This window comes from Diceros bicornis, chromosome 32 (assembly GCF_020826845.1).
Source record: "Diceros bicornis minor isolate mBicDic1 chromosome 32, mDicBic1.mat.cur, whole genome shotgun sequence".
Taxonomy (NCBI): Eukaryota; Metazoa; Chordata; class Mammalia; order Perissodactyla; family Rhinocerotidae; genus Diceros; species Diceros bicornis.
Genome location: NC_080771.1, coordinates 25,627,384 through 25,653,415, shown reverse-complemented (window position 1 = coordinate 25,653,415; position 26,032 = coordinate 25,627,384). Strand labels below are relative to the sequence as shown.

The window sequence follows — 26,032 nt, the reverse complement described above, 5'->3', positions numbered from 1 at the left end:
GGCTCTGAGCTGGCTCAGTCCCAAACCAGGGCCTCAATGAAGCATGCCCATGAGTCAGCACTGAGACTTGGACTGAGCAACAGGCAGGGTAGGATGTGGGATGGGGAGCCCAGGATGAAAGGGGGACAGGGTCTGGGCCAATACCTGGAAAAACTTGCATCTTTGCAGCCTCCATCTTTGTCCCGCCGACCTTTCCAGAAGAGTTCTGTCACAACCACTCCACAGGAGATGGCAGATTAATTCCATGATGCTTGAGAGGGTCAGTAGACCTGTAGGACTCGGGTCTGACCTGCCACGTTCCCTCTACACAGGCATGACTGCTCTGAGAACCACTTCACCCACCTGCAGTCCCAAGTAGTAGCCTGAAGGCAGGCTAATGAGGTGGGTGAGGGAGTGGGGGACAGGCCTTCAACCCCCACAATTCTTGATTGTTTAATAATACTTCATTAAAATAAAGTCACACAGTGCATCTTTTATTAGACATTATTTTAATACCATATCAAAACACCTTGACTAATGAAGAAAGCTTTTCCCCAGCTTTGAACATTTTTTTAAACATTTTATAAGTTTTTTTTTGTATTTTAATATATAAATACAGAAACCTATCTTGCATGGGCTGATGCCACGTGTGAACATCAATGGCTAAAATGTTCTCAAACAGAGTGCCTGAAAACAGGGGTAGCTGTACATATTCCTTTAATTAAAGTCTTTGTTTAAGTTTTCTGGAAAAAAAAAATCCACAAGGGTCTAAGAAAAATGTTCAGGCATTTTTGCAGGACACTTGTGATTGTTAAATCCTCTGAACTGACCAGAACCAGGAGGGAAGAGGGGAGAAGAAATGAGAATGGAGGCGGAAAAGGTCCTCGATGGGTTGTTTTTTGGCAATGAGGTCAAGATATCAGGGTCCCAAGGGGAGAAAAGTGCACAACCTAGCCAGAAACTGGGGAAAAAAAAAAAAACCAAGGCAGAGCGGTTGGTGATGGAGTGGGCCGACAGGGGCGCCAGGAATGGGACGGCGTGCTCCCACGCCATCAGAACACGTGTGGCGAGGACCTGGCTCTGTTCGTTTCTGTCACTGAGTGGGTTCTAGCTGGGCAGCAGACAGCAATCTGTAAACATCACGAGGGAAAACACCAGTCGACACTAGACTTTTTGTTTTTTTATAATTTTTTTTTTTTGTAAACACTTTAGAGACAGACCCACAATGCCTTTCAAAGGTGAAAAAGAAAATGCCCTTTCCCTCCTGGGATGAGGGGTGAGGGGAAGGATAGCGGTTGATTCTTTCTTCTCCCAAATTCGCTCTCATCCAATTTGGTGTCCTCAGGGAGAAAGGGAGAACATTCTCTGGAAGTCAGTGCAGAAGGGGTGCCCTGTTCCCACTGGTGTCCCCAGCTCAGCTCTGCCCCAGTGTCCGATGCCTCCTCTCAGGAACAGGGCTGGCTGTCCCTGTGTGGACCGTAATACATAAGTCGCGCTCCGTTGGGCCCGAGGCCAGCCGCGTGCATCCTGCTGAGGCCAGGCCAGGGCGTCTGTGGTTCTGGTCTGGGGGGCCCCACCGAAGCCAAACATCATGCCGGGAATTTGCACTCGCACACCAGAGCCAGGCTCCACTCCCTCTCCTCACGCTCACCCTCGCTTTTTCTTCTCCCCATGTCCGCAGTTTTTGGGGGAAGGTAAAAAGATCAAATGTCCCTAATCTGTCTGACATCATCAGCTGTTCTGAGAGTTTACTTGGAATAAATAAAATAAACCTAACAAAGAACAAAAGAAAACAAAAAAACAGAGAGAGAGAGACAGGAAAGAAAAGAGGCCCCAAAACCTTTAGATGTGAGATGAGGTGGAGTCAGGGTTTTGGTTTCTCTGGGGGTTTTATCTGTTTGCCAGAAAAAAGAAAGTGCCAGCCCAGAACTCGGAAGGGACAGGTAGGATGGGGGACAGGAGAGGATGGTCAGCAGTAAAACAAGGTGCCCTGGGGAAGAAATGGAGAGGTCAGACTGGACATTACACTGAGGAACACGTGTGCACATTTCGGGGAGGAGGTTAGTTGTGCTGGCCTGCTGTGGAATCGGGGCCCTGTGCTGTGGGGTGGGTGGGGCCGAGTCTGGCCTGGAGGCCTCAGATTCATCTGGAAGTGGGGATGAGGGAGGTGGCCTGCAGGCAGGCCAGAACCAGGAAGAACCAGCAGAGAAATTATTGCTGACAAGCACAGCAGGGGGCAACGCACCGTACCACAGACTGTCTTGTTTAGTAAGTGTGATGTCCACACAGGGATGGGGAGCGAGATTATCCCTGTCCCCAAAGAAAAAGCAGAGACCCAAGAGGTGAGGACCTGCCCCAGCCACCCCACGAGCATGAGGCAGAGCTGGGCTGCAAACCCAGTGTCGGTCCCAGAGCTTCTCTCGCCTGGTACATTCCGAGGGGATCTTTCTGACCTTCTTCAGGGAGATTCACCCTGGGCGTCTGGAATATACTGGTCTTTTCCCCAAATAATCTAACTCTACTGAGCAAGTTCTTCTTCATAATTGCGAGTTTGTATCTCTCATCCTTCCCAGGGAATCATCTTTCCCCTTATGGGACCACTAACTGCTAAGACACTCCCTTCTCCCCCTGCTCCCTTCTCAGTGGGGTGTGTAAGGGCAACTCAGCCCCACCTCCAGGCCCCGGAGTGACTCTACCCCAAACCTTGAGCCCAGAGCACCCCCAACCACGGGCTCACCTTTGAGAGGAGTCAGCAAGCGAGCCCAGAAGGGTCAGTCTGCCGGGTGTTCTGGACAAGATCTGTTCACTTCAAACCAGGAGTCTATGCAACTGAGGCGGGGAGGCAGCAGGGGGAAACACATTACCCGCTGACCACGCCACTCCTGAGGGGGCCGGCTCCAAGGGTCAGGTTTCTGAGCAGAAGTTTCCTAAATCTTGCCTGACAGGACCCCAGGGGAAAACAAGGCTGTCCCCAGACACCCACTTTCTGCAAGCAGGAAGGAAGGAGAACATTAAGACTAATCTTGGCTCAGCTGGGGGCAGCCAGCCTGGTGTGGTGGGTACAGGATGGGGGTGGATCTGAGCGCTGCAGGAAGAGGGGAGTGTGGACTTGAGAGGGACCAAGACCCTACCTGCGTGGAGCCCAGGAGGATGGCAGCAGCTACTAGGTAAGAAGGTGGGAGTGGGCGGCCTGTGCAGGGCAGCTAGTCAACTATCTCTAAGGCTTGAAGGGCAGGTAAGTGGGAACAAAGATTGGCAGGCTGGCCACTACTCTGAGCTCTGGAGTCCTGAGAGAGCCCTCTCCTGGCTCAAAGGAGCAGCCTCGAGGCTCCCTCCCTGGTGGGTGACTTCTCAGGAGACCCCTAAGCTCTACCTGGCTCCGTTGGCTGTGGTCGGCAGCTGGCATCTAGCCCCCCCCGGAGAAGGTGGGAAGGGGAAGATGGCCCTCTGGCTCAGTGACATTGCCATGGAGAGCCAGAGAGGAGGCTGACAGTGAAACCCTCGTCTCCAGTGTTTATAGAAAGGTCTGTCTGAATCAGAGAGGGAACAGAGATTGCCCCAAGACAGCTTTCTGATTTATAAACCAACATCTGGGTATTTTCAAAGACAGGAACCAGACAGATAATTTGCATAATTCTCCCCCAGAGCCAAAGATTCCTTTCTTCTGGTTCTGGCTGGTGCCTCCCCAGGACACTGCAGCAGTCTGTGCTGGGCCCAGACCAAGACTTCCTCCCCCAGGCCAACCTTGAGCCTTCCCTGCATCAGCCACATCCAAGTGCAGGCACCACAGTAGCCCTGGCCAGTGGCTCCGTGGGTCAGGCTTTGGAAAAGCCCGTTCAGGAAGAACCTCAGGGCTCAAGGAGCTGAGAGCAGGTGGTGGCCACAGGCAGCACAGAGCGTCCTCTTGTCTTGGGTAAGAAGGTGTCTTCTTTCCAGTTGGAAACAAGATCGAGGCTCATGCTGGAGCCTGAGGATAAATCTCAGCCCTGCTAATTATAGCAGCTTTCAGTGCCGTGGCCCCATAGGCAGTGGCTGTTGCTGCCTCCTGGCTCTCTGGGGAGAACAGGCAGGTGCAGGGGCAGCAAGCACACCCCTCCATGATGCCCCTCTTGCACAAATGAAGGTCCTCACCCCATGGAGCAGAGGGGCCCATGGAGGAAAAAATGGCTCAGGGAGATGGATGGAGAATCAACTTTCCAGAGAAAGGAATCTTTGGCTCGGTGGGATGCTAAGTGCATCCAACCTGTGGGGCTCCACAGGTCTCCCCATCAGCCCCCACCACCCAGGCCATCAAACCAGCGCAAAACCTTGGGAAATTCCGCTCAGCCCTACACTCAGCATGTTCAGACTTTCCTGTCTGCTGGCCTCTGCCTGGATCCCACTGAGCCCTTGAGGGAGGAGGGGTTGTCCCGCAACCCGAGGGGACAGAATGGCTAGTGATGAGGGCCTGCCCTTCTCTCCCCTAACCTGCAGTTCTGGAAGGAGCCCCCTGGGATCTGGGATGCAGCTGAGCTGGCCCTGCTGGCTCTCTTGTACCTTTTGTGATAAATGCACAGGCAGGGCAGCCTGGCTATTGTGTCCCCCTGAAGCAGCTCCTCCAGGCAGATCACACACTCACCCGCATCTTTAGTCAGCACGTCATCTGCAAAGAGGGGACAGGAGAGAGTGGGAGAGGGTCAGTCACCAGCAGGCAGGTGGCACAAAGCAGGCATGGGGCTAGGAACTGGTTGGGACTGCTTGGGTCCCCTAAAGTGTGCCAGGAACACAGAAGCCCAAGTAGGGGACACAGAAGCCCAAGGACCTTGGCCTGAAGGCCCTCACTGCAGACAAGACATGCACACCACACGTTAATTATGCAAAGACAAAATGGGACTAATCACCAAAAAGTAGCCCAGGGGATGGAGGACGAAAAAGGCTTGGAGAGGGATAGACACACAGTAGAGGCAGCATGAGGCATATTGTTTCCCAAACACACATTTCCCCTCAACATACACAAAGACCAGGCGCACTGATTTCTGGTTTGGAACAATATGGTGACGGGGAGAGTGGTACGAGGTAAGAATGAATGGGAGAAACAGGTATTCTAGCAAATATTTGTACATGCATGTCCACAGCAGCATTACTCAATAGCCAAAAGGTGGAAACAACCTAAATGTCCACCAACTGGTGAATGGATAAACAAAATGTGGTGTATCCACAGAATGGAATATTACTCAGCCATGAAAAGGAATGAAGTGATGCATGCTACAATGTCAATGAACCTCAAAAATATTGTGATAAGTGAAAAAAGCCAGACATAAAAGGCCCCCTACTGTATGATTCCACTATATGAAATGTCCAGAATAGGCAAATTCATAGAGACAAAAAGTTAATCAGGGGCTAGGGGCAGGAGGGAATGGCAAGTGACTGTTTAAGGAGTTTTCTTTTTCTCTTTTTTTTTGTGGTGAGAACACTTAACATGAGGTCTACCCTCTTAACAGACTTTTAAGTGTATAGTACAGTATTGTCAACTATAGGCACAATGTTGTGCAGCAGATCTCTAGAACTTATTCATCTTGCATAACTGAAACTTTATCCCCGTTGAATAGCGATTCTCCATTTCTCTCTCCCCTCAGCTCCTGGCAACCACCATTCTGTTCTATGGCTCTATGAGGTTCACTATTTTAGATATCTTGTATAAGTGGAATCATGCAAGAGGTTTTCTTTTGGGGTGATGAAATGTTTGTAACTAGATAGAGATGGTGGTTGCACAACACTGTGAATGTCCTAAGTGCTACTAAATTGCACAACTCAAATTAAAAAAAAAAAAAAGAAAAAAGACCTGCCACTCCCACACAAAAAAGAATGAATGGAAGGAAGCTACTGCACACCATGGACCCCTAGCAAAGCCATGATTGGAAAAGCCCAAGTAGAAGAGGGAGAGCACCACAGCCAACTCAGCAGTCCTTTATTAAAATTCTATGACATTCTGGGCACTGGCAACTCAGTGACGAGGCCACGGTCTCAGGATTCAAGAAGCTCACAGTCTAACAGGGGAGGCTGAACGAGAAAATGGAAATGAACAGCAGAGGAATTTCTAGGAAGTCTCATGATGCATAGAGGCCCAGGTGTGAGAGATATGGAAGATACCTCATTGGGGTGAGGACTCTTCAGGGAAGGATATTCCGGGCTAAAGGGAACAGTACCTGCACACCTGGGAACTGCAGGAAGTTTGCTATGGCAGGAGCAGAGAGACTCCTGGGGCCATGGGGGGTGGGGGTGGGGGGAAGAAGCCAACTTCCCCGGGACAGACTCGTGTCCTGCTGTGGCACCTGGGCTTTATCTGGTTCACTGACAGGCCCTGGAGATGCTCTCAATCACATCTGGTCTCTGGAAACTACTGGAGAATGGATTGGAAGAGCCCACAGATGTGGACCCCACTCTGGAGGCTGACACAGCCGTGTAGGAGAGATGAACTCAAGGCCTGCACTAGCAATGGGGGCAGGAAGGGAGGAAGGGCTCGCAAAAGAGGGCAGCTGGGCAAATAGCAGGCACTCATCACCAAGAGAGGGACCCAGGAGAAGGAGGACATGGGAAGCAAGTGATCAATTTAGAGTTGGGTGGGAGGTATCGACCAGGTGTCTCCACTGGGACACGTCAATGGAAACCTCCAGGAGTCCGTTCAAGTCTAGATCTGGGGTTTAGAAGAGAGATGTGCATGACGTGTAAATGTGGGATAAAGAGATTGTCCGGGGGAAAGTTTAGACTGAAATCCAAAGAAGGCAGACTACAGAACCCAGGTTAACCCTAATACGTGAAAGGCAGGTGAAACACGTGAAGTAAGCAAAAGGTGACCCAGAAGTTCTCAAAACCACAGGAGAAATACCAAGAGAGCAGGGTTATGGATGTGAAGAAAGGAGAGCTTGAAGCGGGATCAATTCCCCACTACTAAAAGATTTTACACACTGAGATTCCGTGTGTGTTTAACTGAGCCTCACAATCTTAAGAGCCAGGCAAGGCACATGGTGTTATTCCCATTTTGCAAATGGGTATACTGGAGCCGGAGTCGTCTAAGATCTTGCCTAAGTCAGAGGGCTCGTGAATGGGAGTGCAGGGCCTGGGACTTTCTGCTTGGTGCTCTCATTCACCACTATTTCTTTGTGCCCTCTGATTACTTTGGTGGTAAGGGAAACATCTGGGGCCCATAAAATGAGGGCTCTTCACGGCCTAGAAGGCTACGGTAACTGAAAGTCCCTGACCAGGGATCCCGAGGAAAAAGCCTAAGGTAGAATCGATTCAATACTTAAGTCCCCGTGCACATGAGCTGTGAGAGACGTCAATCTCAGCTTCCCGGCAACCAGGACAACCTGTGGTCATTTTCTCTGTTAAGATCTGCCTAGCCTAAAGGCCCACCTGAAAGGGCAACACGAGCAGAAAAAGCAAACAGCATATAGTCAGTCTGCCATTGGAGTGTAACCTCAGACTCTAAAACGTGGCAAGTGGCAGGTCAATAAAAGGGTTATGATCTTGTTTTTTTTAAAGCACGGATACTATACATATTTAAATATTTGTGTGTATATATATGTTTGTGTAAGCACAGAAAAAAATCTGGAAGGATACACATACCTTAATAGTGTGGAGGAAAGGGGGAGTACAAGAAAAATATTTTTATATACTTTGAATTGTTTGTTTGAACATGCATTATTTTTATCATTAAAAACCCCAATAAAGAAACACAGGTGTTTTCATCTTCCTTTGAAATGCATCAAAAGGATAAGATGGATTGGTGCAAGGAGATACGTGACAGAGCAAGTATAGTATAATGTAGACTCCAGGTGGTGGGGATTTGGGTGTTCACTGCAAAACCCTCCACTTTGCTGTGTGTTTTACGTCTTCCATAATAAACTATTGGAGGAAAAACTCCCAATAAAGATGGGAGGAAATACAGCCTAGCTTTGAGAAGGCAGAGTCATACTGGAGATATTCTTGGGCATTCATTTCCCACTCTCTTGTCTCGGGACCTCATCTATAAAGTGGGAGTCTAGGATCAAGCCCCCTTTCATGGGCTCCTCTCCACACTTATGGATGACTTCCTCAGGAGTGCCGCAACATTACTGATGCAGGATTAGTGTCCCCTTGCATTTTCCCCTACTGGTTGGTAACTTAGCTGTGAGCCCAGGGGGCAAGTTAGAACTCCCTGGGTCCCAAACAGCTTTCTGCACTGGCTGTGCTCTCTCTGTCCTGTCTGTCAGCTTTGGGAGGGTCTATGTGGTCCCTGGCCCCTTGCTTAGAGGTGACTGAGATACAGGGCAGGGAGCCAGACGAGGCTTGGGGTTTGCTTCTTCAGTAGGATTGGCCTTGACTCTCCTCTCTTTTCATGCTGGATATCACCAGGCTAAGAGGAAGGGATGGCAAGTGCAAGGGTGGTTGATTTTCTTATCTTATGGTGCACTCAAGGACTCAGACCTGAGCACATGAAACTCAGATGCAGCCTTCTCTTACTAACAATCGATTACCACCACACAACACTTTACAAAGCATTTTCACCACAGTGCAGTGTTGTGCCTTACCAGCCAGCCTGGGTCTGCAGTGCTGGTGGGAAGCACTAAACTGTGCAGCTGCCCTGCCAGGCTGGCACACAGCAGGCAACACATTTCACTGGGACTGAGAGCCCTGGCTGCAAAAGGCTGCCTGAAGGTTCCTGAGATGGGAAGCGTCCGGGGCTTGGAACCGATGGCGTGGTGTGGGGAAGCAGGAGTGCCCACACCCTGTGCAGTGCCCAGGGAGCAGCCTTCTTCCCACAGTGGAAGGCAGGAGGAGCACAAATCCCGCAACAGGCCTGAGTGGGTTGAGTAAAACTTCCTGTGCCAGCCCCTGGGGCTCTGGGAATCAGCAGCCCCCAGATGTCCCTGGGAGTCTAGCAGGGGAGTGGAAATGGCTGAAGCTGAAGATTGGCTATCAACTGGTTCCAACAAGACTTCCACTCTTCTGATGGGAGCCTGCTGCCCATTGTTGGAGCACCTCACAGCACAAAGCTGAGGACCCCGAGCCTGGCACAAGTGGAAGCCACTCTGCAGATGGATTCAAATGCACCCCCAGGTCCCCAGAGCAGGGGGGCTCAATCCATGCTAGTTGATGAGAACACAGGAATGAAGCTGTGCTGTCTGCCTTTCTCTTACTGCCTCCCAGGCCCCTTCCAAGCTTCCTGATATCCTTGTGCAAAGCCAATGTCACTGCCCAAGGGGGTGTTTGCAAGTATGTTTGGCCTGGCTGGGGGTGGTGCTAGGTGATGCCAATGCCTGTCCCTCCAACTAGACCAGGGAACCAAACCAGAGTGGCAGGCAAGGCTCTCTGGCATGAAAACAGGAGGAGTGATGCCTGTGACAGGGCTGGGGGTAGGAGGTGGTGGCATACTTCTGCTCCCTCCCCGAGACACAGGGGTCGCACTTCTGACAGCTGCCCTTTGTCAAAGAAAAGAGATCTAGGAGGAGGAGAAAAAAGAGCCCTCACTTCTCTGGGGCCAGCTATATGCCAGAAACTTCAGACACATCTCAATGAATCCTAAAGACCCTGAGAGGGTCTTTGGATCAGCTCATGTGGCTGGTAAGTGGCCATGACTCCCAAGCCCAGTTCCTTCCACTTGGCCACCTTGACACCTTTCCTTAAAAGACCAGGCGACAGGGTCTCTTCTCTTGGGGCTAGAAAACAGGACCCATCTCACAGACAGCTTCAGATCCTTCTCTTTTTGCGAATGTGCATGGGGAGCCCAAGGCGGGGTAAAGGAACCTAGGTGCTCAGAGTGGACAGGGCAGATTTATGGAGCTGCACTGGTGCCCTCTGAGTGCCACTACGGGGCTTAGCTGTCCTGTGGAGAGTGCTCAACATTCCCCAAGGGACCCCTGGAGCTGCTGGTGGCATGGAGCGGGTGGGGAGGCCCAAACAGCTACAGATTATTTCTGCCAGCCAGCCAAGAGGGAAGACTGATGTTGTGCAGCTTGGAGCCAGCAGCTGAGAGCAGGACCATACATAATACATTTCCCTCTGTGCCTGATGGCAGTTAAGGCCCTGGTGGGAAGGAAGCTGGGAAGGTTCTGCCAGAAGGAGAACCCCTAGCAAATGACACAGAAACAGACTCCACCCCCTAGCCTCATTTCCAGCCTAGGTGTAGAAGAGCCTGGTCTTTGCAGCATCTTCAGCATGGTGCAGAGCTGCTGGCCCAGTCTCCAAGGAGACAGGAAGGGGCAGTACCACCAACGCCAGACCTTGCCAGCTCCCTTCTTGGGAAATCTGCAGGCAAAGGAGAGACTCTGAGCAGAAAGAGTTCCCTACCAGCAGTGGCATCCCCACCCGAACACCCCAGGACTGTGAGGCAATCCACCTGTCTTGGTGAGGTGGGTTGCAATAATGACAGCTCAGAGGGGTGAGCTGAGTAAAGCCTGGGCCCAGAGGGCTCCATATGTACAGAGGCTCCCCACAGTGACCCCTCTCAGTCCCCTCTCCTTCAGCCACCAGATTCTGGTTTCCCTGCAGGCCTCCCATCCTCCCACTCACTCCTCATTCACCCAGTGGCCTGCCAATGAGCAGCTGCTGGGAGCTCCCTCTTCCCCTCCCTCCTGTAGGAGGAGCACCAGGACAGACACCTCCGCAGCCAGACTCAGCTGCTGTTAGAGCATCTGACAATAGCTCCTGGCTCGTCCCACTAGGCTAGGCAAACTCTCTGGCCAGGACCTGGCTTCCCCAGGCCCAAGAAAAGGCATTTCCATCCCAACCACAGGGTCTCAGCAGAGACAAAGGCCAAATAAGCACCATCTACACAGGCCTGCTGCCTGCGCTCAGGGTAAATTAGCAAGAGGCATTCCTGCTTTTAGGGGAGCCAGATGCCCTCTTCTTCAAGAAACCTTGTGTGACATTCAGCATTCCAAGACCCATGAAGTTGGGGGCAATGACCTTTGGCAGACAGGAGGGGAGGGCAGTCAGGACCTAAGAATCAGGGCCTGGGTCTGTGCCCCAAAGAAAGTTAAGGGGAGAGGATCTTCTGAAGCTGCTTTGACAGCCACCAACCTCTCTTAATACTGCTGGCAAAGGAATCTGCCATATGCCAGAATCTCCCTGGGCCAAGGACCCCTGGCTGGTCCTGGAACCAGGGCCTCCTAAATTTTCAGTGGACAGTCAGTCAACCATCATGACCCGTCCCCCACCCCCTACAGTGTCGACCCTCTTCTATTCATAGCAAAATCAGGTCCCCCACCTTGAGGCAATTTGCCAAATTGCCTTGAGGCAATTTGATGGTCAAAATGTGAGTGTGTATTCTTTTTTTCTTTTCTTTTCTTTCTTTCTTTTTTTTTTTTTTTGGTGAGGAAGATTAGCCCTGAGCTAACATCTGTTGCTGAGGAAGATTGGCCCTGGACTAACATCCGTGCCTATCTTCCTCTACTTTATATGTGAGATGCCTGCCACAGCATGGCTTGATAAGCCGTGCATTAGCCCGTGCCTGAGATCCGAACTCGTGAACCCTGGGCCGCCAAAGCAGAGTGCGAAAACTTAACTACTACACCACCAGGCCGGCCCCTTGAGCACGTATTCTTGAAGGCGAGTTTCCCCAATCTCAGAACCATAAACAGATGTTGGAGAGACATTAAAAGGCCCATTCAAGCTGACCACATTTACCCATAAAAATGGGCTCCCCCTAACTCCTTCCTCATCTCCTAGGAGTCCTGGGTTCAGAGCCCAGGAAGAGGAGAATGAAGGATGTAACATTCAGGGCTCTAGGGTCTAGCTCCCTTCCCTGCCCCTCCAGCAAGGTTAGCGTATTCAAAATATAGCTTATAGCACCTTCTCAGCCAGGGGCTTGCCCTGGGAGCCATGCTTATTCGTCTTGACATTTCTGTTGAGCACTGGGTGAACCAGTTGAACTAGTCTTGCCTTTCCTAAATTGGCTTTTTTTTTTTAATCTGGCAGGCGGCTACTGGAGGCCGTCCAACCCACGGCTCAGGCCAAACTTCATAATAAGAAAAATACTACCTTTTATCTGCCTCATTTAGGAGGTTCCTACTTTTTTTTCCTTTGGTGGTGAACTAAATATCATCTTACATAACCACTGTAAATTTTCTAAAAAATTTCTCCAAATGGTGCCAGGGATTACAGAAAGTGCGTGTGTGTGTGCATGTGTTTGTGTGTGTGTGTGTATGGGACTCTCCGGGGGAGTGACCAGGAGTTCTAGTGAATCTTCATAAGAAAAGAGCACTTTTCTATCCACAAAGAAAGCCTCATCCTGACGAAAGATTTTGAGAGCTCTACACTTCACGTACTCTTTAAGTCTCCTCATATTTTTTAATAGAAAAGATAAAGTGAAGCCAGGGACACTGAGATGATGAGAAATCATGGGCAAAATACGGTACTGGCAAAACCAAAACAAATACCTGGAGGTCCCAACTTGGGACTTTGGTCCACAGCTCCTGTAAGGGCTGTGCTTTATCTGAACTAGAATAGACCCTAGACAGCCCTGGAGACTTCCATTCCACATACAAACCCCAGGTGGCTAACGCCTTCTTATCTGGAAGGTTTAGGTGTCTTCAGAAAACACAAAGACTGAAATGAGGAGTCCAGCCATGAATGTCTCCTTTCTGCATTAATAGTGTACACAGAGGGGTCAGACCATGTTTCTGAGGCACCTTCACTGCCTTAAGACAAACCCCACTGACAGGATCGAGGCAACATGCCTCTCTTTGCCTCTGGTGGTAAAGGACTGGCTTTTGCAAAAGAGATCCTCGAGTTTCAAGCCTCTAGTTTACACACACACACACACACACACAGACACACACCCCTGAAGAGGTGGCTTTTCAATTAAAGGAGAAGGGAAAAAATGGTAACAGACCAAGAACAGCCACAGTTATGCCTTAGCCTGGTTGGTCAATCTCTTCTTCCTCTAAGGGAACTCTGGCTCCGAGTGGGGTTTCTGCAGGTGACCTGTGCTCAGGCAGGGCTGCAAAGCCTGCTCTGCTATGGAGATGAAGGTGAAAGAACAGGAGGACCCTTCCCCATGGCTGCCGGCAGGGAGGAGACCTACGGGCAGCACCAGGGACTAAAGTGTTAATATAGAAGAGGCAACGGAGGCGTCCTGGGCAGTTCTCTGGGAGAGGAGCCCAAGACTCTCACCTTCCCTTCTCCAAATGGGGCATGTGGGTACTCCTTACTCAGGTGGCCCCAAGAGCTCTCTGTCCTCCAAAGCTGCCCTTGCAAAGTTCTCCCTGATGACACCAAGAGTCCAGTCCTCTCGGGCCGAGCCCACTCTGAGGCTGCTTTGTGTTCTTATGACAGCAAGGCAGTGTCTACACAGAACTCTCCCCAGCAACCCATGGGACAAAAAGCGGTCTTCAGGAGGGCTCTGCACATGTGGAAAATAAGTGAGCACAGCTTCTAAGGCCATGCTTGGGGAGGGCTGTGAGCCACGGGAGAAGACTCCTCTCCCTTTGTGATCCCAGGCAGAGACGAGGAACAGAACAAAGTGGAGCTGGAGCAGCCTCGAAGGAACGGAGAGCACACTGACAAGTCTCACACGAAGCCCAGAGCTTGCCTGACAACAGATTCAGAGACGTGGCGGCAGTCAGTCCCCAGGGACAGGGAGAGGCTGTCCGCTGGGGAGAAGACGGGCTTCCTGGACACCAGGGAGGATATGAACGGGAAGAAAACGCTGGGGGCAGAGGCAGGGCCACAACCTGCCCAAGCAAAGGCTACCAGACTGCATGTAGCTGAGACAAGGAGGTAACTGGCCCACTTGCACGCATCCAGAATCTTTTGGCTGAGCAAGTAAATAAGAGATAAAGAGAATAGCAGGATGTGTTTTCAGGAGAACTCAGTGAATCAGATTCCTCAGGAACAACCCGGAATCATCAAGCCTCCCCAGGCTAATGCTGTGTGGAGGAAGGAGCACATCTGGGCCTGAGGAGACAGGAGCCCAAGGACAGCATACCAAGGACAGGTCTGTCAGGAGAGTCCACCCAGGAAACTTTCACAGTCAGAATGGGGATCAAGCGATCCAGGCTCACCTCCTGTCCAGTCCTCAGACTCTCTGAGAAACCACAGAACTCTTTTCCTAAGCACTGCTGTGACTTTAATCCTAGAAGGTGGGTCCAGTGATGGGGTCGGGGCACAGTCCACTCAGATCCAGTGCCTGTTCTCGTAGAAGATGCAATTCTCTGATGAACATGGTTTGAAGACCAGACTAAGCACATAAGAATAGAAAACCAGAGAGCCACCAGCAGCACAGGGCACGTGGCACTAAAGAGAAGCCAGTCCACTCTGGAAAATGACAAAAAGAACTTGTACCTTTCAGGGCGGCTGTCCCTATCAATGGCAGCTGTAACTTCCTGAGCACTGGCCATGTGCTAGGCTCTGTGTTGAAGGGTTTTAGGTATAATATCTTACTGTATTCTGACAATAATCCTATGAACCAGATATCCCCATTTTATGGACCAGGAAACCAAGGCTCTGCTAAACTGAGCAACTTGCCTAAGATCATGCAGTGAGTAAGTGATAGGGCAAGCTTTGAACTCAGATCGCTTGGGCTCCAAATCCTCGCCCACAGCATACGAGGCAGATGTTGACACTCATTTTGTCCACAGAGGTGCCATATGAGGGCGACTTAGGTTTCACAGAGTCCCCTGGCCCGGTGATCCTACCCCTTGTTGTATTCACTGCTCAGCTCTGGACAGCCTCCAAGGTAGGAAGCAGCATGGCCATGGTGGAACAACTAGGTGACAGGTCAGCATTTTTAATTCCTAAAGGGTGTCCACGTAATGCACTGATTCTGCCGTGGAGAGTCAAGGCTTAGGAACTCATGCAAACCACCTGGACAGACTCCCCCTCCCCCAAAGGGAGGTGGCACTCCCTCTAGGCCCCCTGCTGTCAGCTGTGTGAATGGGCTAAGGCACCAGAGATCCAAGGAACTAAGGAGGCAGAAGGAAGGGCAGAAGGACTGAGTGGCTCGAAAGACTTCCTGGCACCACGGACCTGACCCCTGAGCCTTCCTTCCTTGTCCCACTCCTCTTCCTCTCCGAATGAACAGTTGGGTTCCTCATCGCTGGAAGGCAGGGTGGAAATGCTGCCCAGAGCCATGAGAGGTGGGGAAGACCCTCACTCAGAGGCTTCCCAGGCCAAGCCCTTACCGTTGTAGGAGAGGCGAGGTTTGCTCAGACACATTATAAAGTGCATTTCCATCTCATCAGAAGCCACAGACTTGGAGCAAATGGGGCACTTGAAACCTGAAAGAGAGGAAAACAGGATGAAATGTTTTCTCCAAATCAAGTATACCCATAATAAATTTAGATACTCTTAAATGACCATGTGGGGCCAGTGTCAACATGGAGAGTTACAATCTAGATATGCTCTAGATCTGATTTCTCCCTCATTAAGTCATGCAAAATTTTGTAATTTTATTACAGCCTCCAACTCCCATTTTTCCATTTGTACTCTCCCTGTCCCATGCCCCTTGCTGAAGTTTATCAGAAGTCACTGACAGCTGATTTGAGTTGTATTTTCTTTTAGATCCTTTCCCAAGGGGGTCTGTGGGCAGCAGGGATAGGGAGGCATCAAGTCAAGGCAACTAAATAATCAGTCTTTTTTTTTTTTTTTTGGTGAGAAAGATCAGCCCTGAGCTGACATCCATGCCAATCCTCCTCTTTTTGCTGAGGAAGACCAGCCCTAAGCTAACATCTATTGCTAATCCTCCTCTTTTCCCCTTTTTCTCCCCAAAGCCCCAGTAGATAGTTGCATGTCATAGTTGCACATCCTTCTAGTTGCTGTATGTGGGACGCCACCTCAGCATGGCTGGACAAGTGGTGTGTCGGTGCACGCCCAGGATCCGAACCCGATTCACGTAGCAGAGCGTGCGCACTTAACTGCGAAGCCATGGGGCTGGCCCCTAAATAATCAGTCTTTGAATAAGGAAGAGTTTATACTCTTCCATCTCACACCTGTGAGAGGAATCCCTACAGTCATCGGTGCCTCCATCCCTCACCCAGGGCACCTTTGCCTCCCCATGGCTAAGGTAGCTGTCCTGAGAGTGTGTGAGCAGCGGGGTGACCCTCCGGAGCACTCCCAAATGCCACACGTGCCTCGGCCATATGCCACTAAGAGTAACAGCTGTTTCACAACACCAGGCGAACACAGGGTGTTGTGACCCTGCTGTTCTATTCCCATGGAAGTGTGGACTGCTTATACACCCAAGGAGTTTCATCAGAATTATATCAGTGTTGGGGATTTCAGATGAGAACCTTCTGAGTTGAACTCCATTAAGCAAACATAGTCCCTTGATTTATTTTTTCATAAACTACTTTTATAGATAAATGCAAACTATTTCTAATTTCTCCCATTTTACTTTCATTAAAGTTATTTTCAAATGAATTAATTCTTTTCCATTCTACCAATAAGATCCAATACCATTGAAAAGTTATTTAGTTGTCTACATCACAGCTTCTCCCTTTTGTGACCATAATTCCTACCTACCCAGCCTGGATTTCCTAGGTCAAATACAGCACATCTAAATATTGTTGTGAAGATTTGACTCTTCTATTAATTTTTAGTCAAAATGTCCCATGCACATTTCACTGAATGCTGGTAATATGTCAGCAACATTTCTTATGAAACAGATAAAAGGCTGAGGGTTCATGTTGACTGTTAGCTGTTCCAGGACAGAGGAGGAATTCACACCTTCACCAGTGTCCTTCCTGCGGGGACTCGCCCATGCTGTATGGAAAGCCCTGGCCTCTGACAGCTGGTGGTGCTGAGACAGGAAGCAAGCTGGCTCCCACGTTCCTGTGTAGGGCACAGGCACTTTGCTTCAAGTCTTCTCCAAACCTCCTCCTTTCAGTGACAATGCTCTGAACTATAGGAACAGACAGAAAATCCAGGGTCTGGTTAACTACGGACAAAGTGGACCTGGGACTCCACAGCACAGTCCCCATTACCCCGACCCCTTTCCTCAAAGATCTTTAGCATCTAAGCATCTCAGCACCTCACCTAAAAAGTCTTGGAAGTGCTGTCAACCCAAGCTTTGAGAAGGGGCTGTATTTCCTGATCTCTGGGTGGTTAGGAATCCATTAATAAAACCCGAATACAGAAAAGAAACATGGTTGGGGAGGGTCCATCTCCAGTTTTCTGGCAAAATTGGATCTCAAATGTGCTAGGCTGATTCTCTTCTAACCCAGATTAGAAATCTAAGACCCAGTGTTACACACGCAATGGACAGGTGAGTAATGAACATGAGTCTTGTAGAATGATGATGTCCTAGGTCCCCCTGTTCCCTTGGTTCTGCCCTCATGCCTGCGCCCTGCAAATAAACCAATACTTATACTAAATAACTTTCCACACAGTGACCAGCCATTGGAAGATTGTCTCATTTTCTTAAGAGATTCATTCACCTTTTTTTCTGACTCAAAAGACCAAGGTTTTGCCACACTTTAAGGGATTACAAGATACTTCTACTTTAAACTTGCTAAGTTAGCACCCTGTCTGCAGGCTGAGGGCTCAGGGCTGTGAGCAGGCCGGGGTGGATATGCTCTGGACCAGGTCCAGGCCCTGACATGGTCACTGGGAGGTGTCAAACTGATCTGTTACTGACAAAAAGTCTTACACCTCACACATTACTCACTTTTCTGATAACTTAGAACAGATTCATGGTTATCCCTACAACAGCATCATTCAAACCCTTTCATCACAACGTGATTCCTTGAGTACAGGAGAAGGGGTTGAATTACAGCTAAGGTACTGGGAAGTAGGCCACCCAACAAGAAGGTCTACAAGGGAATGTGACCAGACATTTATGTCCTAGAAAAAAACAAGTTGAGACTCATAAATTTAGACCAGTCCCCTCATTGTACAGATAAAGAAGGAAGCCCCAGTGAGGCCATCACATCAAACAACTGAGGGGTTGGGGCTGAGCCTAGAATCATATTTCTTAGCTGCCAATCTACAGTCCTTTCCATCAGGGAAGACAGAGTTGACCACAGGTGTGATATAGTGATTTATAATAAGAAATATATATTTGGTCTTTGTCCCATTTCTGGTACAGAGTTCCTAACACCCTTGGAATTTCCTCACATAATAAGACCAATAATATTTGGTCTTTTGTTATGGGTTCCTGGAACAGCCATAAAGGTGAAAGGAGTATCTTGCTATTCATAACAAGCCCCTTTCAACCACACAGGAGTTTATGTTAATGAGGTGACTTTTGGCAAGTCCCTTGGTAAACTAAGGATGGGGGCTGGTTGCTAGGGGAACCAACCAGCTGATTAGAAGGTTGGACTTTTCAGTCCCACCTCTCAACCTCCAGGGAGGGGAAGAGGTTTGAGATACAGTTCAATCACCAATGGTCAATGATTTAATCAACCATGCCTATGTAATGAAGCCTCTGTAAAAACCCAAAGGACAGGGTTCAGAGAGCTGCTGGGTCAGTGAACACACGGAGATTCGGGGAGAGCGGTGCCTCTGGAGAGGACACGGAAGCTCTGCGCCCCTTCCCACATACCTTACCCTATGTGTTGCTTCCATCCGGCAGTTCCTGCATTATATCTTTTTATAATAAAATGGTAACCTAGTAAATAAAAGGTTTCTCTGAGTTTGGTGAGCTTCTCTAGCAAATTAAATGAATGTGAGTGGGGGCTGTGGGAACCTCCAATTAATAGCCAGTCAGGCAGAGGCACAGGTCAACCTGGACTTGCGACTGGTGTCTGAAGTGGGGTCAGTCTTGTGGGACTGAGCCCTTAACCTGTGGTATCTGATGCTATCTCCAGATACTGTCAGAATTGAGTTAGTTGCTTGGTGATGCTGAGAAAACATACCTCGGAACAGGGTTTGAAGATAGAGGGAGGTTGGGAAATATTACATCTGGAGAGGAAGTGCCACTGTAGTAGGAAGAGACCTACATTTTAGCAAAAGCAGGGTTAGTACCACTTGAATCACCTACCCCTGGATTTGGCGGGGAGGGTAAGGCTGAAGAAATAACTCAGTCTATTACGTGAGTGGGAAATGCCAAGATGACCTGGGTTTTCCAGCCTCAAGACCTTGGCAAGTAACCTACCTTCCCTGGACCTCAGTTTCCTCATCTAAAAACAGTAATTTTGGGCCGGCCCCGTGGCTGAGCAGTTAAGTGCGCCCGCTCTGCTACTGGCGGCCTGGGGTTCAGATCCCGGGCGCTCACCGACACACCACTTCTCTGGCCATGCTGAGGCCGCGTCCCACATATAGCAACTAGAAGGATGTGCAACTATGACATACGACTATCTACTGGGGCTTTGGGGAAAAAAAAAAGGAGGAGGATTGGCAATAGATGTTAGCTCAGAGCCCGTCTTCCTCAGCAAAAAGAGGAGGATTAGCATGGATGTTAGCTCAGGGTTGATCTTCCTCACACACAAAAATAAATAAATAAATAAAACTGTTAAAAAAATAAAAAATAAATAAAAATAAAAATAAAAACAGTAATTTACCTCACTTTTGCAAGGATCAAAGAAGAAACCTGAAAGCAGGGTAAAAAGAAGCTAATCAAATATATGGTGGTATCAACATCATCACACCAGGCAGCACTTAATAAGGAGGAAGGAACAGGAGGGCTGGAGGAAGGATGTGGGGGGTGATGGACCAACAGGGCACACAGGCTACAGGCCATGCCAAGTGTGCTAGATGGGACCTGCTGGTCCCATCTGTTTCCTGTGAACTTCTAGAGCACCGTATATGGTATTTTCCGTACTGTCAACGTGGAACAATGGTTCTTGTTTAACCTCTACAGCACCTACTCTTGCACACGATGATACACAATAGCATTTATTGAGTCGTCACTATGGGCAGCCACTGGGCTTTACATGTCTTCTCATTTACCATAACAAGAGGTGAGTACTAATATTAACTTTATTGTGCAGAAGAGGACATCAAAGTCAGTCACTCACCGAAGGAAACGCAGCCAGAGAGAGCCAGTGCTGGCACACAACACCCAGGAAGTCTGATCGCCTAGTGCACACCTCACTTGCTGAGCTGTGGGACTGGCTGACTGGTATAGGAGGAGGAGCTACATGGCAAAGAGAACATAAATGCTATGCAAACTGAGGTATTACTAAATACTAACTTCAAATCTTCCACATTGTCCCAGCAATTTCTCCTGAAGTACCCACGGTCCTGAGTAATCCCATAAACTGAAACAATTGATAATTTTTTTCTGAGAATTCTGTTAACATGGAAGGACAGAGTTCTGCTTTCCACTTGGCACTGAGGCTATAGCACTGGTTGTAACAAACTGAGTTTGCAAATTAACTTTTAAATGGAAAATAAAAGGCAAAAGGTAAGAGGGATGGAAAAATATGGAGAGCTAAGGGGAAAAAACTAATGTCCCCACCTTCTTTCCTGAAAGGTCATCCAATGATCAAGATGGATTCTACCACTCTACTGCCCCAATCTTTTCTTATGATTGTCTAGCCACGATTCAGCACCAACAGCCCTACAGGATGACAAATACTGTGATCTTTATGAGCTATCTGAAGATTAATATATCTAGGAAGGTTTTACACCATTTTGGGAAAAAAAGTCTGAACCAAATTAAAATCAGCCCTGCAAACAAAGATAAACCAAAAGTCCTCAAAGTCATCTAATTGACACGATTTTGTCAAATCTCATGAGACGTTCATCAGCACTCAGGAAGTGTGTATAAAAGATGCTTTGCTTTCCTTCATGAGAAAGCTACAGGTGGAGTCTGGACATCCCCTAACTGCATTTGAGTCCAGGCTCTGCCCGTTGCACCCCAGAAGCCAGGTGAGCAGCCAGCAAGTACTCCCAGCTGCCTCCTCCTTCCTGTCTTCTTTCTTTTCAGAGGCAGTAACCTGCACATGTTGTCTTTAATATTTGCCACTGACAGAGTGAAGGGAGGCGTCAGCTAGCTTACGCTTGCCAACCAAGTCTGACACTGGTTTCTCTCAGCCATCGTCTGCTCCCACCGGACTATGGCAGAGGTAGGGAACTTACTGCGTTCCTAGTCAACCTTTCTGTCAACTTCTCAAAATGAGGAAGGAGTGAATGACAGAGCACCGAGGAGAATTTGTCTGCAATCACCAATTCTGCGCTGGGTGGACTCTACCAACCAAATGCTGCTACAAGATCCCTCCACTCCAATCAAAAGGAGCCAAGAGAGAGCTCCTAATGGAGACCTCATTTCCTTCCTTTCTCTTGTCATCAGATCAGCTCAAGGTTACACAGCCAGAAGAGCCAAGGAGAGTGTGATGAGCCAGAGCCCAGCTGCTTCCTGCCTTTCAAGTGTCTTGCATAAGTGGGGGAATCCTCAGCTGGACCAGAGACCGGAGCTCCAGAGAGACAGGAGCTCCAGAGAGAAGTCAAGCCCACACTCGCCACCCAGTGCAAGGCCTTGACCTCTTTCACCGCCAGGTCAAAGGGTAAGTCCACTGGTAGGTGAACCAACAGTGATCCCAGGCACCCGCACAAGGTCATGTGCATCAAGCATCTTCCTGGGTTGGGTTAACTGGGCTCCTTGGACTTCACCCAGGCCCTTCTATTTGACTTGACATAGCAACTGAGGAAGGACGGGGGCAACCAGCTCAAGTTACTACAACTCTCTCAATCCTCTACAACATGTATCTTGCAATATAAATCAAAACTTTTGTGCTCTGGGGACCACATACTTCTCCTTTTCCAAAACTGCAACCTTCTCCTTTAAGACCTGATTTCTCAGGCAGGACGTGTGCTTTGCACGTTGCCCCAGTTCCCTCCCCGACCCTCCCTCCTATGCTGATGCGCTATTTTAACGCTGCCCCAGTTCTGCCTGTCTCTGGGATCACCTAAAAGGAGAAGAATCAAAGAAGCCACCAGGGTAAAGGAAGCCACACCATCCAGGCAGGACCTCCTGTCCTGGGCAGGAGGGGCTGATGTGGACTCCTCTCACCTGGGGACTCAGAGAGCGCCACCCCCAACACGGCATCCCTATTGTTCAGTTCCTAGTTTTCAGCCTGGATCTTTCCCTGTCACACCTTTGTGGTGCCTCAAGTCTGTAAAATGAGACTTGACTAAATGAATTTGATTAAATGGGATTTATTACAAATGGAAGAAATCAAGGGGTAACAGGGAATGATTTTCTTTCACATTTCTATACCGCAGAGATGTGTCCCCAAGAGCAGAGGCCGTAGGTATCACATGCTTCTCTCCTAACCTCCACTCCCAAGAAATAAGTGGAAACCAGTGCACAATTTATGAGTTGCTGAGGTATGCATCAGTCTCTCCTGGAGAACATTCTAGACTAGGGAAAGGCCCAGCACTTCTGATTTTTGCCCCTTTCAACACCTGTCTTCTGGACTCGGCCTCTGGAGTTAAGCAGACTTCAGGAGAGTGCCACACTGACACCTAAAATCAATTTAAATATTAGTGTGTGTGTGTATTTTTCTTAACACAAATCTGTTGTGATTTTATCTGTTTTTTATTTGTATTTTATTTTATCTGTTGTGATTTTAACTTTATGCATCAACTTGACTGTGTCACGGGGTGCCCAGATACTTGGTTAAACATTATTTCTGGGTGTGTCTGTGAGGGTGTTTCTGGATGAGATTAATATTTGAATCAGTAGACTGAGTAAAGGAGATTGCCCTCCCCAGTGTGGGTAGGCTTCATCCAACCCACTGAAGATCTGAAAAGAATAAAAAGGAGGAGGAAGGCAGATTTTGAACTCTCTGCCTATTTAAGCTGGGACATTGGTCTTCTCCTCCCCTTGGACTGGGACTAACACCATTGGTTCTCCTGTTCTCAAGCCTTCAGACTTGGACTGGAACTAAAGCTGGGGAGCTTTCCTGGGTCTTCAGCTGGCAGATCACAGGACTTCTCAGCTTCCATAATTGCGTGAGCCAATTCCTTATAATAAATAATAAATCTCTCTCTCTCTCTCTCTCTCTATATATATATATATATCCTATTGGTTCTGTTTTTCGGGAGAACCCTGACTAATACATCTGTTTATTAAAACACCAAACAATAAAATTTAAACAACTGACAACATCAAACGTTGGTGAGGATGTGGAGCAACTGGAACTTGCACATATTGCTGGAGGGAGTGTAAAATGACACAGTCACTTTGGGACAAGGTCTGGGGGTTCTTTATAAAACAAAACACACACCTAGCCTAAGCCAAGCAATTCCTCATCTAAATATTTACCCAAAAGAAATGAAAACATTTGTCTACAAATAGACACTTATAAGAACGTTCATCACAGCTATATTCGTAAGAAGCAAAAACTGGAAACAACCCAACTGCCACCAACAGAATGGATAAATAAACTGTGGCATAATCATAGAATGTAATAGAACACTACTTAGCAATAAAAAGCAACAAACTACTGATACATGCAACAACATGGATGAATATTAAAAACACGCTTAGGGGGCCGGCCTTGCGGCTGACTGGTTAAAGTTCTGCGCGCTCTGCTTCAGCGGCCTGGGGTTCGTGGGTTTGGATCCCAGGCGCGGACCTACTCCACTCATCAGCTACGCTGTGGAGGCATCCCACGTACAAAATAGAGGAAGGCTGGCATAGACGTTAGCTCAGAGCTAAACCTCCTCAAGTGAAAAAAAAACAAGAGGAAGATTGCCAACAGATGTTAGCTCAGGGTGAATCTTCCTCACCCCTCCCCCCCAAAAAAAGAAAACATGCTCAGTGAAGGGCACAAAAGAGCACATATCATGATTCCAATTATATGAAGTAGTAGAGCAGGGAAATCTAATCTATGTTGGGAAAAATCAGAACAGTGCTGTCTCTAACGAGTAGGAGTTGGGGCAGAGACTGACTGAAAAAGGGATGAGAGAACCTTCTGGAGAGACGAAAATGTTCTACATCCTGAGGAGGGTTTGGATTACACACATGCATGCATTTGTCAAAATTTAGTGAATGTATACTTAAGATCTGAGATTTCATTGTTTGTAAACTTTACTTCAACCAGGAAAAAAAAAGTGTAAACAAATATTGAACTGTAGTTAACGACAGACATGCCGAAGAATTTAGCAAGAGGTGTACTGATGCCTACATTAAAATGAAATGCATCAAAAAATAAGATGTATAAGGTAAACTTCTTTCAACTTTTCTGTATGTTTGAAATTTTCATAATAAAACAGTGGAAAAAGCGTCAAGCAGTGAGATGTGTGTATGCTAATTCAGCTACAGCAGTCAGGGAAGGCCCCTCTGCAGGGGTGACAGGTGAGCAGAGACTTTCGTGTGTTAGGACAGCAAGGGCTGAGTTGATAGGCACAGTAAGAACTAGGGGCAGTGGGCGACAGTAGGGACATGCTCTCTGACGGTCTATGCTCAATACCTTTCTTTTATTCTGACAGCTGAATAGATATCCTGTCTGGGTGCAGGACTTTTTTTTTTTTTTCAGCTTTATTAAAGTATAATTGACAAATAAAATCAAATATATTGAAAGTGAACAATGTGATGATTTGATATATGTATACATTATGAAAAGATTCCCACAATCGAGTCAACATGTCGATCAGTTCACATATTTACCTTTTTTTGTGTGAGAACACTTAAGATCTTAGCAAATTTCCATACAGAATTTTACGGTTTCAGGACTTACGCTCAAGTCTTTAATCCATTTTGAGTTGATTTTTGTTTATGGTTTAAGATATGAATCCAGTTTCATTCATTTGCATATGGATATCCAGTTTTCCTAACACCATTTTTTGAAGAGATGGTCCTTTCCCCATTGTGTATTCCCGAAGCCTTCGTCAAAAATTAATTGACCACATACCCATGGGTTTATATCTGGGCTCTATTCTGTTCCATGGATCTATGTGTCTGTTTTTATGTCAATACCATACTGTTTTGATTACAATAGCTTTGCAATATAGTTTGAAATCAGGAAGGTGATGCCTCCAGCTTTGTTCTTCTTTCTCAAGACTGTTTTGGCTATTCAGGGTCTTTTGTGGTTCCACGTGAATTTTAGGATTGTTTTTCCTATTACTGTGAAAAATGCCCTGGAGTTGTGATTTGGGGATTGCATTGACTCTCTAGATCACATTTTAATATTAATTCTTCCAATCCATGAACACGGAATATATTTCCATGTATTTGTGTTTTCTTCAATTTGTTTCATCAGTGTCTTACAGTGTCCAGAGTACAGATCTTTCACTCCTTGGTTAAATTTATTCCTAAGTATTTCATTCTTTTTGATGCTACTGTAAATGGGATTGTCTTCTTAACTTATTTTTCTGATAATTCATTGAATTTACTGAATTCGGTTATTAGTTCTAACAGTTTTTTGGTGGAGTCTTCAGGGTTGTCTATAAAATAATATCATGTCATCTGATATTTTACTTTTTCCTTTCCAATTTGGATGTGTTTTATTCCTTTTTTTTGCCTAACTGCTCTAGCTATAGGATTCTTGAGTTGCCATCCTTTTTTCCTCAGTGGTCTATAGATAAAATTCTAACATCTTCTAGCTTCTTGGTGTTAGAAATAGAAAATCTGATACCAGTGTGATTCTTTTTCCTTTGTAAATAATGTGCTTATTTGGCCTGAAAGTTTGAATGATTTTTCTTTTCATTCTTAGAGTTCAGAAATTTTACCAGGATATACTTGGATGTGTCTTAGTTATTTCCTCTAGTGGTAAGTCATGAGTGCTGTTCACCAAATATTTCTAGCTTTCCTCCTTCCAGCTATACAATAGAACTGTACTTCCCTGCTCCCTTTGAAGCTAAAGGTGGGTTTGTGATTTACTTTGGCCAATGAAATGCGAGTGGAAGTAATGCACGCACATCCAAGCAGACTTTAAGCACTAGTTCATGATGTACCACATTACCTGCACTGCTGCAGTGAGATGAAGCCTCTATCACTTGGGTTCCTGAGTCACTACAATGAGCAGAGCCCCACTCTTGACCTGTACTGAATACTGCAGTGTGGGGAAAAAATAAATTTGTTGAATTAAACTACTGAGCTTATGGGACTGTTTGTTATTACATTATAACCTAGCTCTAGCTTGTCCTGACTGATACATCCTTCCTCTACCTTTTTCTCCTTCTAGTACTCCAATCACTTGTATGT

At 47.7% G+C, this 26,032-nt stretch overlaps 1 protein-coding gene across 2 annotated transcripts in view; it reads right to left on the bottom strand.

Annotated features, from left to right (window-relative positions):
• Positions 1-452: 452 nt before the first annotated feature.
• The window catches only part of ZNRF1 (zinc and ring finger 1), a 101,585-nt gene continuing 76,005 nt past the window's right edge, over positions 453-26,032 (bottom strand). Inside the window, exons 2-5 of one of the 2 annotated variants that reach the window (XM_058528286.1) lie at positions 15,123-15,218; positions 4,516-4,621; positions 2,717-2,808; positions 453-1,446 (exon numbers count right to left, since the gene is read on the bottom strand). In XM_058528286.1, the coding sequence (XP_058384269.1) occupies positions 2,751-2,808; positions 4,516-4,621; positions 15,123-15,218 (260 nt within the window). In that variant the 3' untranslated portion in view covers positions 453-1,446; positions 2,717-2,750. The remainder of the gene's footprint in view (positions 1,447-2,716; positions 2,809-4,515; positions 4,622-15,122; positions 15,219-26,032) is intronic. The other variant, XM_058528287.1, reaches the window with a different exon arrangement.